We start from the raw sequence: 18,957 nt of genomic DNA on the forward strand, positions 1-18,957 counted from the left end.
GCAGGAGGTGTACACATACACCATCCTAGCAGACAGATAATCTGGTTTTTCAAATGCTATGTGACTTAATCTCTTATCAGTGATCGGTCATCTTTGTAAGATTAGACTGTCATCTTTATGGTTTTATCACTCGCATGTACCCTGTCATCATCAAAGCTATTTTAAACTAAATTGCGACGTCAGAGAAAAGAACCCACTATTTCACATGGGCAGACAAGTCAAGTATTGATAGGCCTATTTCAGCTGTGAAGAGGGCCTTTTTAATTCTTATTGGAAGTGGTTTCAAACCTGCAAATTTGGCAGGTATTATATGTTCCATTCTGAATCAAAACATTTTTGGTGCCTCAAGAGCATTTCTAAGTGCTATAAAGTTTACCCATTCCAACTGTAATGGGACATTATTGTGTATGTCTGGGTAGACAGTGATCAGGCAATGGCTGGTGCTAACAGAAAGAGAAGGTACAGTGGTAAGGCCTTGTGACATCTAGGGTCATGTCAGTAATAACCCTTCCCTGCTTTTTTAGCTGATAGCGATAAATGTGAGGATTTGTAAAGGGAAGTGGCAGGGCCTAACGCACACAAGATTACAGTTAAAAAGTATAAATTTTATTTCAGTGCATTAGTCATTTCAAAGCTGAATAAAGTGTTAAGTATAACTCTGTCCCAGTTCCGTCACAAGTTCCTGTTGTAGACTGGGCTGGCATGAGAGATACGACCCCAGTAATGCTCCCCACCACACCTGATGAGCATGGCAGAATTCTGTAGAGCCACAATACCACAGCTCCCCTGTTCTATGACCCTGACATCAGATGACATTGACAGTTTAATGCAGTAAAAGAAAATCATGGGGTGAAAGACCAACCTTTACTGGAAATTCTTGCAGTTCTTAGGTTTGAGTTGGCAACTTCCTTTGTCCTCTTTCTTCCAGGAAGGCAGCTTGCAGGGCTGAGATTTTTTCTTTCTGCTTTCCTTCCTATACTTACCTGCCTTCAGGTGAAGATTTATGGGCAGTGACGTATGACTGTGCTGTCAGAATGGGAAAGCTATATTACCAAAATATACAAAACAGCTCAAATGTATGCATCTACAACTTGTTTTCATCTCCAGCTGAGCTGTGCTTGATGCAAGACATTAGGCACACAGTACAGAGACAGCAGAACAGTGGTGCTTTCAATACAAGCTGGTCAAAGGGGCACATCCTGAAAGCTGGGTTTTGATCTCCTTTGCCTTTGCTTGAGCACTGTACATCTTGCAGCAGGCAACATACATGAAGTAAAAGACAAATTGGAGGTGGTAGAAGTTTATTCTCTTTGTGAAGAATATGGGAAACCTTGTGCAAAAAGGCATTTACTTCAGGAGATGATGTTGGTGTTAAATGTGTGTTTCATGGGTCACATACTTACTGCATTACATCTGTTTCCATTGTCTAGCTTTCACTCCTGAGTGCACTGCATGAGCACTATGACAAAGTCTAAATACTTCCCAAGGTAGCAGCAATCAGGAAGTTCTTATGATTAAAGATGTCTATCTACCTTTTTCAAGATATCCACTTTACCCTTAGCTAATTAAAGCAAAATGAAAATATATATATATAGTTCTTGATTCTGGAATAACCAGATAGATCACCATAACTCTAATATAGAAAGCTACAAACTCTAGCACCTTCAAGCTCACCTTTAATTCTGAGGTTCATCTACTAATGAAATGATTCTGTGGATTTTCTGAGGTAGCTTCAATACGAAAACTCTGGAGATCCACTCATCGCAAATCTGAATCTTGCACACACACAAAAATATAAATCTTATTGTCAGCACAAAAGCCCACACACCCAAAATGTGCATTTGGTTTCTGTGAATTCTGTGAAACTCAGGAAATTTGTGGTTTGAATTATACTGTAATATACCTTTGAGACAGCATGTAAATGATGAAGAATAGAACTGATTCTGTTTGAGTGGGTTTTCTGTCTCTAGGCACATTGTTTCAAATGCTTCCTTAGGCTTTACATCTGCAGTAATAATAGAGAAGCAAAAGGAGCTCAAGTGTTTATCAGAAGTATAAACTAAGTTCTCCTCTGATTGCCTAAGCAGTAGCACTACTTCTGAAGGTATTTGCTTATTAATATTACAATTCTTAAGTGTAAAGAAATGGCCTTATTGATCCCACCTAAAAATTATTATTTTTATTAGATTGGTGACTGTACATGAAAAGGAGTGGGTCAAAGGCTCTTTAGATGGAGTTAGCAAAGAAAGGGCATTTTAAACCTTTGTAAAGCAAGCTGCAAGCTGAAGATAATTTCCACAACTTATTTCTTTCTCCTAATACTTGTAATCTTTAGAACCACAACCATTTTAGCTAAAACTATGCAGTAGATTAGATCAAAGCATACAAGTGTGGAGAAATTATTTATAACAAGTATTTAAACTTTTTAATAGAAAAGTGAATTTATCACAAGCTTTAAGGGACAAACACTCCCACAAACTACAACCCATGCCTGATTGAGGCAAATACAAATATAAGTTTCAGAGATAAAAGGTAGGAAAATGAAAAGAAAGAAAAAAAAATCCCCAGAACATTTTCTTTTCCTTTGTAATACATTCTCACAATAATAATCTGTCTGTAATGAAAGTGTGTAGAATGGAAATAACCATTTTTCTGCAGGGTAATGTAGCTGCTGTTTTAATGAGTGTGTAATGTTAGCCAAGAACAGACTCCTTGCCATTGTACAGGGCCTTCTACAGGGCTTTTCCCACCTCTAGCATGGCAGCATACTCTGTCTTGAGTGGAAGCAGACCCATGTAAGGGCTTTCTTCCACATCACTGACACTTGTGAGAAGTTAATCTTTCAAACACCACAAACATAGGTTACATCATGGTACATACACTTACACCTACTGTGAGGAACAACAATAGAGTAGATGTCAAGCTGGTCATAGAAATTAAGCTGCTTGGGAGTGGTGTGAAAAGGCTATTAATGCTGTACTTACCCAAAGTCTACAAGCCATTAAAAGGAAAATTTGGAAGCGAATCACTGCAACTACAAGTGTAGCTGTAGAGGACCCTTTTAATATGCTCCTCTCCAACAACCTTCTCCCATGAAATCTGTTTAGATGAACCTTGTGCAGCAAGTTTAAGGGGACATGTGCTAATATGATTTGCAGCTTTGCAGCATGGACAGAGATGTTCAGGCTTGACTATTCCACCCATTGTTACTGCCATAATAAATTGGCATGCTTCTGTGAGGTACCAGGACTCAGAAGTGTGATGTAACATTAACAGGTGTAATTTGCCATTTAACAGTATAAATCTATCAGTATTACTGTTGAGAGTACTTCTGTAATGACAAAATACAGACTTGATTTTCAAGGTTGGAAAATTTCCAATATTACACACCATCCAAATAATCCTGCCTGCGGCTTCTATCCAAAATCCTAGCACCGTGCAGTGAAGGGGTAACTTGTGTATGCTTCTCATTGTTTTATTACACTAATGTGTGTTTTCAGGGACCTTGAAGGTGTCTGGCTCAGATTCAAGCTCCCATTTCCTGAAACAATTGGTAATTGTAGCGTTTGCAACTACAGAAATGACTTATAAATGGACCCTGCAATTTGCAGAGCACTCTTGTTGACTTGGAACATACAAAACAAGAATAGTTCTTGGGAGAAGTGTCTTCAGAAAAGCCAGATTCTTTTTATTAATCATTCCTGTATACAATAGATGCAATGAATAATCAACTTTCAAGCAAAAATATTCTAAGAATTGCTGTGATTAATTAGCCATACTGTTTTGAACTTCCCATGTATAAATGAATGGGTAAATGAATAAAATATACAGATTGCAGTTGCAAAATACAAAAATAGTGACATGTGAGTGATGAAAGCAGCCTAACAGTAGAGTAATGCTTTTCATTAAGGAACTGCCTGCATATTCATTAGGGCTTGTCAATTACTTAAAAAATATATTCACCAGATAATTTATTTGATGAATTTTACTATTATTTGTCAAATAATTTATTCAACAAAAAAGGTAAAATTAATGAAATAGTGCATTCATCAAATCTTATTGGACAGCTCTAATGCTTATTCAGTTCTGTACATTTAGGTTGATTCAGGATTCATGATACTGCTGCAATCAGCGCAGAAAAATTTCCTGGCAAATCCATTACTCTGCTTCTTTCTCAAATACTCACAAACTTCACGTACTTAATACTCTAATCTAGGCCATTCAAATTGAACATCTTTTATGTAGAGAAGTAAATATTCAAAGGGAGAAGTTTTACATTTTTCCAGACTTCAACATGGAGCATGATCTTACTGTGCATTGTTACCACTTAAACAAAAAATAGGAAAAGAAAGGACCCCCAAAGCCTATCACTCCACACTAATATGATCAGGTACACTGTATCCTTGGGCGTCTTCACATTATTATTCCTGTTCTCAATGAAGAAGGTTGTGTTCATTACTCTTGATGTGTTTTCATATTCTGCGGAGTATTATTGAAAAAGTTGTTTGACCTCTGGCCTTCATCATAACAAATCATACCTAGCATCTCCACATTTTACTGAATATTTATGCTTTGGAAAATTCTGTGTAGGTTTTCTTTTGTTTTCCTAGGGGTTATTTGAGACAAATACCTCATTATGTTTGTTAGCTAGATGAGGAAAGTTTGCTCTGTACTGTTTAGTAAAGACTTTTCAGAAAATAGCCATTTAAAACATTTTTTATATCTACTCTTGTTCCTCAGTCTGCCTTTTTTAGTGGAAATAAATTTCCTACTGGGACTAGCAATGGCTTTATTATTCTTTATGAAAAAATAATAGTCCCTTTTCATTAGTCCCTCTATGGCTTCAGTTAAATGTCTCTCCATTGCATTTTTTATGCCATTGTGGTTAAAGTGGAAATAATTAATTACACAGTGGCATTAAAGACTGAGTCTGCAACTTTGCTGGAAACAGATCATTTCAAACTGCAGCATTGTTCAGCAACCAGCAATACCTGCTGTGCTAAATAATCACTGAGTCTGAAAGTTCTGGCCCTGTTCTATGGACAGGATGAACCTTAATCTTCAAGCCATAGCTTCTATATTGCCATACCAATAGATAAAATTTCTCAGCAAGGTCAGGATCTTCAAGGGTAAGAGTTTTTTACTTCCCTCCCACTGTCCTATAAGGCTATCATCAAACTCCATGTTCTAAAACCCTTTGAAATACCCAAAGAAAAGGGGCCATGGCCATTTAGACTACAAAATTAACATTATTTTCTCTTATGTCATTACGCTGAAACAAACCCATCCTGTTATTCCAATCTATCCACATATCTCCATCTTCTGTGTTTTCAGTGATTATGCTACCTTGATATAAGCACAATTATCATCAACGTATATACTTATCCTAAACTGTTCACTGATACAACTCAAAAGGTTTGCTGACACAGACTGATGGTGTCTTCTGTGCTTTCTTAATAATTACATATTGACTATATATACTTCACATATTTTGTCACTCAAAGGGACTAAATCTTTTACAGGGTCTTGTGGGATGCGAAAGGTACCAGATGGCTTTCTGCCCACTATTTTTACTTCCAAAATGGCAAATGTGGTCAGACTCAAATTATGTCTTGACCATAATCTTGATGCTGCTTCCAACCTGGTAGTTCTTCCATTCACTGAAGTTATTAGTGCTAAAATATAATATGCAACTATTTCACACCTATTTACCAATAGAAAAATATTTCTCTGGTTCTCCTGCATAGAGCTTTAGGTACAATGTATGGAAGAAAACCACAACAGAGGTCTAACAAAGTCTGAATCTTTGATGTACCTGGAGTGAATGCATCAAACAGCCTTATTTATGTCACTAACAGCTTCTGAGCAAATACTTCTTTTTAGAGTTTCTAGGAAAAGGAGAAAGTGTACCTAATAATTGATTTTACTATGAGTAAGGTAGACCCTTATCCTGCTAGCTGGGCTAGGGTTTATGGCTAAGATCAGCCATGACTCTGTATTGCCTCATCCCTCCTGCTCTTGTCTGCAGAACAGAGGCTAAATAAAAATATTTAGGCCAGTATGCATTTAGCTTTTCATTTCACTAAGAAATAACACTGTACCCAGAAGAATGTGAGGATCTGTTTAATCTGATGAAAAATATAAAACCCCCTTCTCTTATTTATTTATTTATTTAGAGCTTTCTATAAGTGTTCTAAAAACATTAAAAAAAAAAAACAAGAAAAAACCTACTTATTAAATCGAATCTAAATCTACAGCTAGAGGTATGCAAAAGAACAACTCTGAAATATTCATGTATTCATATATAAAGAGCAAGTCTATGTGAAAATTATGTATTTCCCGAGAAAGGGTCTGAAAAAAAAAACCTAATTTAGCTGTGTTTTCACTTTAAACAAGTGAAAGTATTAAAATCTTAGAATCATAAAATTCTAATCCCTCATTGTTGAAACTATTTCCTGAAAATACAGCCTAGAGTGGTTTTGTTAATGTTTTTGTTATATTTTCTATTTCTAAATAAGACTGCTGTTGTATACTGAAAGTGTTTTAGGAGGTATATTCACGGGAGGCATGATAATGAGATAAATCAGTCAGGAGACAAATCCAGACTGTTTGACTGCCAGCTTGTGTCCAATTTTGAGCAATTAATATGGCATACATTTTCATTTTGAAGCTTAAACTGTTGTATCATTAATAGCTTAATTTTGTTCTCCTCTGTCTGAAGTAATGATGACCCATTGAATGTTGTCATTTTACCCAGACATTAGCCAGACAGACAGAGAGACAGAAACGTATTGCTCTCTCTGGCAGAATTCAGACCATCACAAGCTCATTAATTCAAACACTCATAATGAGGGTCATTGTAAAGACTGATACAGATACAGCTGCTCTGAACTTCAGACATTTTTTGAAAGAGCCAAATTCAATATGATATATGTAAAAAATTCAAGTATATGCCTAAGAGAGCAGCAGGAGAAATTTTCTCATTCTTTTTTGTGAGATCTGACATCAGCATATAGATGGTTTCATCAATTATTGAGACAGGGACTAAGAAAGGAAAAGGGAATGATTTGGGGGCTTCATTTTTTGAAGTTTGAATGTAAAGTGCTCAGACTGAATCAGAGCTAGTATGTCTGAATCTTTAGAATTAGCTGCTTCTTTCTTATAGTAGCTCTTCTTTGTAACACTAGAAAACCTTAAAGAGCTGGTGTTTAAAGTGTTTTAATAACTTTTGAAAGGCTGGAGTGTATCTTTTACACAAGAATATTATACGTGAAATAACCAATTCCTTTTTCATTCTATAAATATCTGTGTATTGGAAAGAGCCTTAGTACTTTGGTCTCGCATTAAATAATTACTCTCCTGTTAAAACAATAATTGCCTTTAGATAGTCCTGGATGCAGAACTGTGGGATAAGGTCTTCCTGCTCCAGTGAATGTTTAATTATCTATATGGCATGGAACAGTGCCAGCAGGGCTAATGGAGTGATAGTGGTGAATAGCTGGTATGGAGGCTGGAGGAACTAAGGGTCATATTATAGTCTGAATATTAAGTACAACAGAAAATTGTGCCCATACCTTCTACATTCTGGATAAATGCTCTATCCACAGGGATTTTTCATTGTTCAGAAATGAATGTCCTTTCTGGTTTTAATCAGAAGAATGATGCTGGTCAGTAACTTTACTGTTGAAAGTATAATTCAAATCAGTAAATATCTTAGTGCTGATGAACTGACTTTTTTTTTTTTTTCCAACAAAAAACCTGTTGGAGAAAATGTTCTTGAATGCTTATTGTCCCAGTCTCTTATTTTGCAAGTTGTTCAGGTGCTAACTGAGCTGCCTCCATTAAAGCACCACTCCCCTCTGAGTATTCAAGAGCTCTTTTGTCTTGCTTTAAAAAAGGAGGGAGGGAGGAAGGGAAAAAAGATTTCTCAGTTGCAAAACTTGACAGCTGTCAGCTACCTTGATGGGGCAAAATGATGATATATCGCTTCACTCAGTATCTTACTATTTAATTGTAATTAATTATGAAAGAAACTACAACTCTTCAACATGAGTGCAAATATTTTTATTTGCAGGCAGATGTTTTGCATGCTTTATTAAATTTTGTGTATTTCTTACCATTCAGTGCTCAACTAAAAATAGCTATCAATCTGTACTTACAAAGAGAGTGTTTCATGCAGTGTGAAGCACTAACATCATATTTATTTGAGGATAGAACATTATGTTACCCTTCCAGTATTTAAAATATGTACATTTAACAGTGGAATTAAGGATCTATTTTAAATATAGCAGTTGCTAAGCAATGTGCTAATAACAGAGCTCCAACAGCTTGGAATATTTAGCATTTTAGGACCTATGTGTTCATTTTTATATTATTATTTAGTTTGCAAAATACAGTAATCAACAGGGAAGTTTGTAATTTGCTTAAGCAATAGACAAAATTGTTTCTCAGTTCTCTTATGGATCCTCATCTTAATAATATTTACTAGGTACCTTTTTTATGTTTCGATTTGTATACAACACTATTATTTCCTTCTGCAAACTGTGTATGGGTAAAATGTTACTTTGGTGGTCCCAGAACTGCTAGGTGTTAAAGTCAAAGTAGCAGCATCTTGGTCTGCTCATGCCCACTGTTGAGCAATTTTCCTTCGCTGCAGAAGCCTAGAAAGAGGGAAGAAGGCATCAGCAAAGAGATTTACAGAACTATCCTAGTTCTGAGTGGAGGTAGACTAACACCACACAAAGTGGTGCCTATGAATCCCTTAAGATGCCCCTCTCTATCAAGTGTAGAGGAAAGGTCTTGACAACACTGGAAGCAGTGGGGGTTTTGCCATCTAACAGTTCTGCCATTAGTAAAATGAGGCCAGAAGTTACTCCAAAGTCCTAAATTTTCTTGACCCTTCACACAGATGATTTTCTAAGAAGAGATTCTCTGAGTACCTACCATCCTCCCTTTAAACATAGTTGTGCATGTACAACAAAACCTACCTTGTGCAGCTCTTTGGCTCCCTGGGGATCTTCCTGGGTAAAATATATACTCAAAATTAGTTGCCCATACCTACAAAATCCTGATTTCATGAGACCCTAGGACTTTCCCCTATTCAACTTCTATTTCACATAAATATATTCTAAGTTTCCTACCATTTGCTTATATCACAACATTTCTAGAATTTAAGCTAAAAGCACTTTTAATACAAATATCTTTAAGCAGAGTTGATTCCCTGAAGATTCTTAGAATGGAGGCTGCTCCTGTATAAGCACTTGTATTTGATTAACCACTTAGAAAAAAGGAATAGATTAATTATTAAAATGAGTCCTGTAGTGCACCTGAGCACTGAGTGAGTTCTGACTCTCACCAGCATCACAGGGGGGAGAGCTGAGGATGTTCAGCATCCTGCAGGATTGGGCTTCAATGAGAAAGCCAGAGACTTGTGGTACAATAACTCTGCTGTTTATCCAACAGCATAGAATCATGGAATTTAAACAGCAGTTTGAGGCAGTTTGTTAAAAAATGAAATAGTTCAGTCCTGGGCTTGGAATCACTGCAGTTCCCTTTTCGCCTATTAGCCTTGCCCAGCGGCCCATCTCAGGACATGCAGCAGTTTCTCTGACTGCTCAGCCATGTAATAACACTGAAACAAAGGCACAAGGACTTGCCCTGTCACGCTGTAAAATCGTTATTCACTTGATAAAACTGCAGTAGTGCCACTGTACTTCACGCCTTGGGCTTGCCCAGTGCTGCCAAGTGGCCGTACTCATTACCCAGTAACTTCCCTCACGGAGCTGATGTGCAGCAGACGCAGTCCCCAGGCTGGCCCTGGCCAGGCCTGTGCATCGCCTGCCCCAGCTCGGTGTCACAGCTGCCTGCACACAGTGCTCCGTTCTGCTTTGCTGCCTCTGTGCTTTGCTGTTCTGTTTCCATTCACCTTGCCTGTCACCTCCAGGCAGCCTTAATTATAACATCTTTGAAAGCTTAGCCAACAAGAGCTGAAAAGTGTGCTTTAATTACAAAAATCTAAAACATCATTTGCAACCAAAACACACTATTCGGCAGTATCTTCTGGAAGCTTTCTTAGGTGTTTCGGTGTCTCTTATCACCAGTTTATTCCAGCCAGAATATTAGACATCTATGGCTCCTTGTGCCTACCTATGAGGGCTGCTCCAAAGGTAATGCATCCTATTTTATTATGTTGGCTCACAATGTCAGAGATGGATGTTGGTGGCCATGCAGTAGAGGTTGAAGCTTTCCCACCAATATTCCATTACATTTTGATGCTGTGTGACGGCAGCAGTGGGGCAGTGTGACAAAATGGTGTCTGACACAGACATGCTTTTGAAGCAAAGATATGTAATGGAATTCCTCTGAGTGGAAGAAACAGCACCCATTGACATTCACCAATGCTTGCTAAACATTTATGGAGACCAAACAGTGGATGTGAGAACAGTGAGGTGGTGGGTGGTGCATTTTAGCAATGGTAACAGTGATGTGAAAGAGAAGCCACGTTCTAGATGGCCACACAGATTTTTATGAGTGCAGCATGCAGGCTCTTGTTCAGTGCTGGTAAAAATGCACAGCTAATGGTGCATGGTGGTGACTATGCTGAAATAGTATTTTGTATCTGAGAATTTGCCCTGTCTAGCAGTGTTCTCAGGCTGTTTGTATCTATTGTAGTTTCCATGGAAAAAAAATAGGAGGCATTAATTTCAGGGTGATCTTTGTATATTTTAGAAGCCTTTTGTAGCCTACCACCTGCATTTATTCATTTGAATCTCACTTATTGATGCAAAGGAAAAATGTCTTAGGTGGTTGTATCTAATGCTAGGCAATTTAGGTGTTTCACTTCTCATCCCATCTGTTGAAACACACATGGCTCTTTGAGGATATTAGGTATATGAAGTCCATTTCTCCTTTAGTCCTCAGATCAGCCATCGAACATGAACTTTTTACTTAGCATTTCCCAGAAACAGCTGAGATTACCAGCATGCCTATGGTAACAAATATGCAGGGTCTTAGGCTGAAGCATAGTGTGTTGAACTTCACACAATTGTTGTACCAGTTGTACCTTACTTGAGTACCAGTTTTCTGCACACTTGAATATTATTAGCGTTATTAACGTTGTCTGTTTTTCTCTGTGGTTTATGTATGAATTTCTGTTATTGATTTCCCTTAAGCATTGCTGAATTTTCTACATTGCAGGACAGTTACAACTACCTTACTGTTACCTATTTGAGGTCCTCCAAAGGACAAAGTGCTGTGCCAGAGGGCTGTAAGTTAGGCTGAAATAAAGTTCCCTGAAACCTACTTTTTTGTGGCACTGAACTATATATGAAACGGCCTATGCACTTGGCTATGATATTTTTTATTAATGGAGTGCTTCTAAATGGGGTAAAAACCTACTTAAGGCTTTAATAAATCTTGGGAATGAGCGGTTGTTTCAGAAGTTAAGCTCACTGCCATTACCCTGTAATGTAACCTCCGGAGAGGCTACCTGAGACATGTCAGTGCGCTGTGCCTGCACTCTGCAGCTGGCTCTGGGAACCAGTGTTAACCACTCCCACTCCCCTGACACATCCAGATTATTCCCATCAGAATGAATTGATGAATGAAAATATCATAGTTAATGGGTATTACCTCAACACAGAGGGCCAAATCCTATTATCCTGTGCTACAGACAATGTAAATAGTATTTGTGTAAAGGAGCCCCACCGGCATAAGAGAAATGGAGACCTCTACCACGAGGCCCCACATCTCCCTCTCCCCATCCCCATCCCTGCTCAGCAAAACCTACACAGTTCTGCAGCTGTTTTCCATGACCAAAGTATAATGGAGACTGGCCCAAAGAGCTTCATAAAGAGCCTATTAGCAGCAATAGGAAGGCTCTCATTGACATCAGTGATGTCGGTGACAGGCCAGCAGGGGAGGAGGCTTGGCTGCAGGGTCGTGCTGACAGCTTCAGAAGAGGTACTGGGGTGCTTTCTCCGTGCTCTTGGTACTTTGATCACTTTTCACCCTACCTTTTTTTCAGATTACTTTAATAAGTACATTAGGTGGGTTACACAGATTACAGTGTGTGTTCCAAGTTATTTGATATATTATTCACCAACAAATATAAGATAAAAAAGTAAGTCTGCATATAATTACTCACAACTGCTGACTGACTTATAATTAACTTTGAAAAATTGCTGGTTTAGGAGATATTATAGATTACAATTTTAAATACAAAGAGCTTCAGAATAGCTCTCATGATCAGTGAAAGTGCAAGGTATTCAGTGAAGGATTAAATCCCTAAACTGCTAATCAGCTCTATCTCCTGTCTTATCAAATTGTAAATACATTATGCTGTATTAAAGTATGAGCATGCAGCTAATTAAAGCAGAGCCTGAATTTAATATCAGATACTCCCACCCGACATAACAAAAATGTTCTAAAGACATACATAACAAGTGCTAACAAATGAAAGCAATTCTTTTAAAAGTGATGCTGTGTTTATATAGCAGGCTTTTGTTTTCATTTCAGAGTGTTGGGGTTTTTTTGCTTTTTTTTTTTTTTTTTTTTTTGTGTGTGTGTGTGTGTGTGTGTGTGTTGCTGTTTTTATTTTTAAGAGGAGAGAGGTAAACCACTCTGTCTTTCTGGAGAAACAAGTTGGGGAAGACATTAATTCTACTTGGTCTGCAGCTGTATGCCCACAGCAACCAACCAAGGGATTACAACCAAGGATCTACAAATAGTATCTGGATGACATCCAGATAAAATTTGGTTCAATTATTAACATTGCAAATGGATTCTGATGTTAAATGCTGCAAACCAAAAGAAGTGTTTTTTTAAAAAGCAAGAGAGCAAGCTCATCTACATTGTTAAAGTAAAGCAATAAAGGAAAGTAAATGAATATTTAGTGAAGCCTATCTGAGCAAGCAGAGGTTCAGAACCATAATTGAGCATCATTTACAAAACTACTCCCTTTAGTTGTTTTTTTGTTTGTTTCAAGCTCAAATAAAGCAATGTGATTATAAGGAAAGCAGAAAACACACACACACACACATTGTTCAATGAAACAAACATACAATGGAGGAGAGAATACCCTGCATGGAACCTTTCAGCCAAAGTTAGGATTTTTTAAAAATTGCTTTATGTAAACCTCAAAGATTTTTATGCCACTTAAAATTTTTCACACCCAAAAGAACTCAGACCATATTATGTTATTAATGTGACATTAATGTATTAATATGATATTTATGTAATAAAGACATGCATTTTGTCAAAATCTATGCAGTTCAGTATCACAGAAATTCCATGGCAGGAAGCATCTTTGGGATTCTTTGCTCTCCCTCTTCTCTCCCCCAAATTTGCTTAAACATCTCCTACTTTCAGAAAAAAAGAAAAAAAAAAAAAATGAGAGCATGAAATCAGAGACTTACCAATAAACTTTTGCAGGCTTTTGGTAGGGATGCTGTTGAGATAAGATTGAATTACTACATTGTTTGATCAGTCTTTATTATGGGGCTCGTTTTATTTTTTTAATAGACATGGATCAGAAAAGAGTTTTGTTCTCCCCACTCCAGCACTGAATACTAGGTCTAGGTTTTATATATACAGAAAGTTTATCTGATTTGTTCCATTTAAATGTGTAACAGTTACTGAAAGTCAAAATCATTCCAGTTTGAACTAAAAAAGTTCTTCTCTTTACTCTTCCCAGGTTAATTTGCTGGCATTCGGAGTGATTATTTATAAAGTATTTCGACACACTGCAATGTTAAAGCCAGAAGTTAGTTGTTATGAAAATATAAGGTAAGTTTGCCATTTAATACTATTTTAACCTTCTGTTTAGACAGAATAAAGCCAAATGTGAAATTAAGGATTCAAAAGCAATGATTTAAACTTCTGGAAGATTTGCAGAAATACCAAAGTGGTTTTTCTATTGTTGTATACATTTGAAGGTAAACTTTGCAGTCTTTACTTCCCCTGACCAATGCTTCATGCAGAAACACTGGGCTTGTGGAAGATGTATGAAAAAAAACTACATGAGGTCCATGTCAAGCAGAGGGTAAAGGCTGAGGGGAAGGTTAAAGTAGTAATCGTACCCTCCCCTCCACAGCCTGTATACAAGTCAAAACATGCCTGAATTGGGACCAAAATATTTACCTTGAAGTAACAAGGCATACAGAAATCTTATGATAAGAAAATCAGGCCATTTTTATTAGTAGTAAAAAGTCCACAGTAGGACATTGTGCTTCTATGGTGTTGAGGAGAGGGGGGTTCCTCTCCAGGATTTTTACTTTGCATGCTGTTATGATTTTTCCATCAACTCACTCTCTTTAAAACTGATTTATAGGAACCTTGAAAACCGTTTGTGCAGGAAAAACTGAAGTGTACTACAGGGAACATTGAAAACAACTTACTGTTTGTGTTGCTTAGGAACACTCCTGCAGTTTCAATGCATTGCACTAGATTTATAGTTAGGATTTAGCAATTGTTTGATTGATTACTTTCTCTTATTCCTTACCCTTCATAGCTTCATGTGGTGAGCTGGTTTTAATGAAGTTGAAAATTATTCATTTTCAGAAGAACAGTGCTAAAAATGTCTGTTGTTCAAAGGAAGTCCTGCAATGACTGGGCTAAGAATGAATAAGAAAGTAATCAGTGGTTTCATTTCCAAGACAACATGCTGCAATTTGCTTGAGTCCATGAGCAGGGCTTTATTGTTTGTTGGGAAAAAAAATAATAAAAAAAATCATACCCAATCAGTTCCTGTAATTTTAAAGCATCAATACAGTGACCCAGGAAATATTTGAGAGTGTAAGTGTTGTAAAAACAAAAATATATTTTTAAAAAGAAGAAGAATGAAAGCAGGAAAGTCTAGGTTTACAACTGGCACCATCTTCTGCAGTGAACCTGAGAGGCAGCCTAAGAACCCTTTGATGTCATGCACATGTACTGACCTAAGAGCATACTGTACATTTTTCTGGGTTATTTTTTGAGGAGGATAAGGGGGAGGAGGAAAAACGAGTGAATGCTTCATAACAGACATATGTTTTTCCTTGGGGAATTACACTAACAGTAGATTTAAATCAAATCATATGGTGCTGCAGTACACCAGAGAAAACATATCTGAAGATTAAAGAAGCCAGTGTTTTAAGGCCCTCCAGTTTTACTCTTTTGCTCTTCTACAGTTATTGTGTGAGCTTATTCATGGCACAGTGCTACAGCACACCCTAAAGAGCAAGCCATGCATTTTCACTTCTCAGGCCTTCACAGAAAAAAATAAATTGCATAGGTACTATTCCCTACACCAAGCAGCAAAGAGAGAAATGCAATGTGTTTGTGTTTGTCTGCATTTCCCTAGGTCCTGTGCCCGAGGTGCTCTTGCTCTCCTGTTCCTTCTTGGAGCTACTTGGATCTTTGGGGTCCTCCATGTCGTCCAGGGCTCTGTGGTTACAGCCTATCTGTTTACAATCTTCAATGCATTTCAGGGGATGTTCATCTTCATCTTTCTTTGTGTGCTGTCCAGAAAGGTGAGTGTCCCCATCTTCACAGGGAGCCACAGGGGTGCTCAAGCGTGCCCTGGGCAATGCCCAGCCTTGAAGCAAATCCTAGTGTAGACTGGTTGTCAAAGCAGGAAGAAACCCTTGTGCCTTTCATGGGGATGGCAAGGGAAGAGGGGAAATACTGTTATTATCTTCTGGGATGACAGAACATCTCCTCTGTTCTTACCTTTGCACCTATTTTCTTCCTGTTTTTTTTTTTTAAAAAAAAAAGGAGATGAAAAAATGAACTTGTAAAACTCATCAGTAACCAGATGTAGCAATGCAGTAAAGCTCACTTCCATTTTTTGCAGTTACTAACAGGATTCACGCTCCCAACACAGTTTTGAGATTATGCTTTTTTCAGTGTCCTGTCCTACAGTCACAATCAACCCCACCTTAACATATCTAATGTAGTGATTCATACACAATTAGTTAAAACACGTAACAATATATGAATATAAATATTTATATATAAATATATTAATTTATCTATTTATGTTTGGATTCAATTTTTTTTTCTTTCAGATTCAAGAGGAGTATTATAGATTGTTCAAAAATGTTCCTTGTTGTTTCGGCTGCTTAAGATAAATAGAAGGAAAGTCTGCATGAGCATCTTGGTGGAAAAGGGGAGCAACCTATAACATGTCATTATGGATATTACAGGAGAATGTGGTATTGTACAAGCATGAAATGACCCAGTGAGCAGGCATATCTCTTAAGTGATTTACTGACTGTTTTTGTACATATGTATGCATTCATGCAAAGCATTTATGTTACGCTGTATACAAGCAGCATACAAAACAAACTGGATTATTGCAGAACATATATTAATGAAGACCGAGGAAATAAGCAAATTTCTAAAGGAGCTCAGGACTAATCATGATTTAGGTTTCGTTTCTGATATTGGAAATATCTTCAGCTCTTGGAAGAGAAATATCAAGAACCAGCTAGCACTGCAGATTTTATGAATAACTTGCTAGTGGAAACATACTCGCTGTCTTTTTGTAGTACTGAGCTTCTTACATTCAGTTGTGTATGACCATCTGCAGGGAATGGGTTCCATTAAAAAGTCCATAGATAAAGATCTGCTTCAGCACAGACTTTTGAAAACATTTCTTTTAATTTAAAGTAGATTAAAAAAGGAATTTGTTTAATATTATTCTCTTATCACTCTGAAATATATATTTGTATATTAATCAATTCTTTATTTTTATAACTTTTAAAGAATAGTTTAGATCTAAAGGAACTGAGGTCAGATCTGATGCAAGAATGGTATCAGAATGGGACAGCCATTTTGTAAGTGAAAGATTATTTTGTGAATACTTTGAAAAAGATCTGGTTCCTGTTTTATGTAATTGCTAAAGAGACTGAGATCTGCTGAACTGGCACAATGATTTGGGAGGCACTGGGAAGGAAATACTTCATCAAGTTTGTCTCTTGGTAGGGACATTTGGAATCCAGACCACATATGAGCAAATGGAATATCAACTAAAAAATAGAGTGGTAGAATTCACCTGTGCAGAAGAGTACAGATTTAAATTCAAGGTCATGTGCCTCCATAAAATTGTAATTACAGAAGTTTTCTCTATTTGTGGCACCCTTGAGTCAACAATTTCTTTTCCTCCAAGGCTCCTGAATTTAGAACATTTATCCTGTGTTTATCCCTTAAGAGCAGACACATCTACTGAAATCAGAAAGAAGTTGTTGCAGTGCAGGCTTTGCTGCATTAGAGCATGGGTGTGTTAATCAGCATTTTCAGCTGTGCCACATACTCATATTCATTTTTAAAGTATGCTTTAATTTCATCTTTTTAGCACCTAGGTAATGTGAAGTGCTGAGCTTCATTCCATGTTGCCTTCTAAGGAAGTGTCTAGGATCTCAGAAGCCGTTTATTTTTACCAGTCAGACACTGTAAATACATAGTTGTTAATAATTCCCACTGTTGTTTTGTCTGTTAAAATAAAGTACTACTCTGAATTTTATTTATATTAAAGGAATTCTTCTTTTTTTTTTAGTAATGGTCAGATTTGTTTGGATTTTATCTTTCTTTCTGTATACACAAGGCTTCAATTTTATGTACAGCAATGATGTGCTTCATTATGTATATTCCATGTCTCTGTCAAAATTTTGGAAACCACAAGATGAATCTCTTTTTTTGTGGGAGAAAAGAAAAGAAAAGAAAAGAAAAGAAAAGAAAAGAAAAGAAAAGAAAAGAAAAGAAAAGAAAAGAAAAGAAAAGAAAAGAAAAGAAAAGAAAAGAAAAGAAAAGAAAAGAAAAGAAAAGAAAAGAAAAGAAAAGAAAAGAAAAGATGGTCCTTTGAATGTAAAATATGTGAATAAACTGAAATGCTTAGCTTTCACATTTTAACATATTTCCCTTCATTTAAATAAATACAGTAGAAAAGTTCTCATGGTTATATATTATTTGCCCTGAATTAGTTGCTGTATTTCCTTTGCTGCTCTGTATGCTCCTCCAGGTTTGCAAAAATGCAAATATTACTCACCAGAGTATTTTTAGAAGGATATCTATTAATGCATCATTTTTTAATCTCTTGCAGAAATCTGACCTATAGTAAGACTGGCTGAACAAAGTAGTATCTCTAACATAATGACTTTGGCATGCTTAGTGCAATTGAAAAAAGTTTTCTTGAAAAGAAAATATGTTATGAAGTGATTAGGTTACAATAGTCTTTTAAATGAAAGAACATCTTTTATAGGAAAACTGTGCACTCCAGTATCTGGGTCAGATCATCATTGAAACTGTTTTCCTTACATGCAAAGATGAGATTTATGTTTTAATATAGTACATAAAAGCAGATAAACTTTGCTTAGATTCTTCACCTGCAAGCCTGAAGGATACTGTAATTGTCCTCCCTAAAGCATGCATATAATACTGATGAGAAATAAAAGGGTTTATTTGTCACAGTCCTTACTAACGCAAGCCCCAGCCCAGCAGAAAGAGAGGAGAAGACGTAACAGACATAAACTGAAAAAAAAAAAAAAAACAAAAAAAAAAAAACACAAAGATTTCAACAAGGCACCAGAAAAATCTTTTTCAGCATGAAGCTAATCGAGGGTTGGAAATGGTTTTCCAGAGACATTGTGAAGTTGTGCTAAAATCTTTGGTCTTTTTAGGACAGGATAAAGCCTCTAGCAACCTGATCTCATACCTGACCCTGATTTGAGGAGGAGCGGGGATGAGATGACCTTCTGAGGTCCCTTACAGCCTGAATTATTTTATGAGTTTAGGACATTAAGTATCAAACTGGAAAAATAACAGTCGGGCATGAGTTACAGGCAAAGTAAGGAAACCTGTGCTCAAGTCATCCATCAGCTGAACAAATTACTTTCCCAAAAATAAATGTGACCTATTTGTCAGATCAAGTGGTAACTAGTTGGCTGGTTTGATGTGTTCAGCATCTTTGCAGACTGCATT

General features: G+C 36.9%; 1 protein-coding gene across 5 annotated transcripts in view; it reads left to right on the forward strand.

Moving 5' to 3' along the window:
* Positions 1-17,928, forward strand: part of ADGRL4 (adhesion G protein-coupled receptor L4) — a 130,990-nt gene extending 113,062 nt beyond the window's left edge. For all 5 annotated transcript variants that reach the window (XM_015870368.3, XM_085512251.1, XM_015870366.3 and 2 more), the window contains 3 exons: positions 13,694-13,785; positions 15,341-15,509; positions 16,047-17,928. In XM_015870368.3, coding sequence (XP_015725854.1) covers positions 13,694-13,785; positions 15,341-15,509; positions 16,047-16,109 — 324 coding nt within the window. In that variant the 3' untranslated portion in view covers positions 16,110-17,928. The remainder of the gene's footprint in view (positions 1-13,693; positions 13,786-15,340; positions 15,510-16,046) is intronic.
* The last annotated feature ends 1,029 nt before the right edge of the window (positions 17,929-18,957 follow it).

The sequence above is a fragment of the Coturnix japonica genome, chromosome 11 (assembly GCF_054131305.1).
Source record: "Coturnix japonica strain WE chromosome 11, WE-NBRP24, whole genome shotgun sequence".
NCBI lineage: Eukaryota > Metazoa > Chordata > Aves > Galliformes > Phasianidae > Coturnix > Coturnix japonica.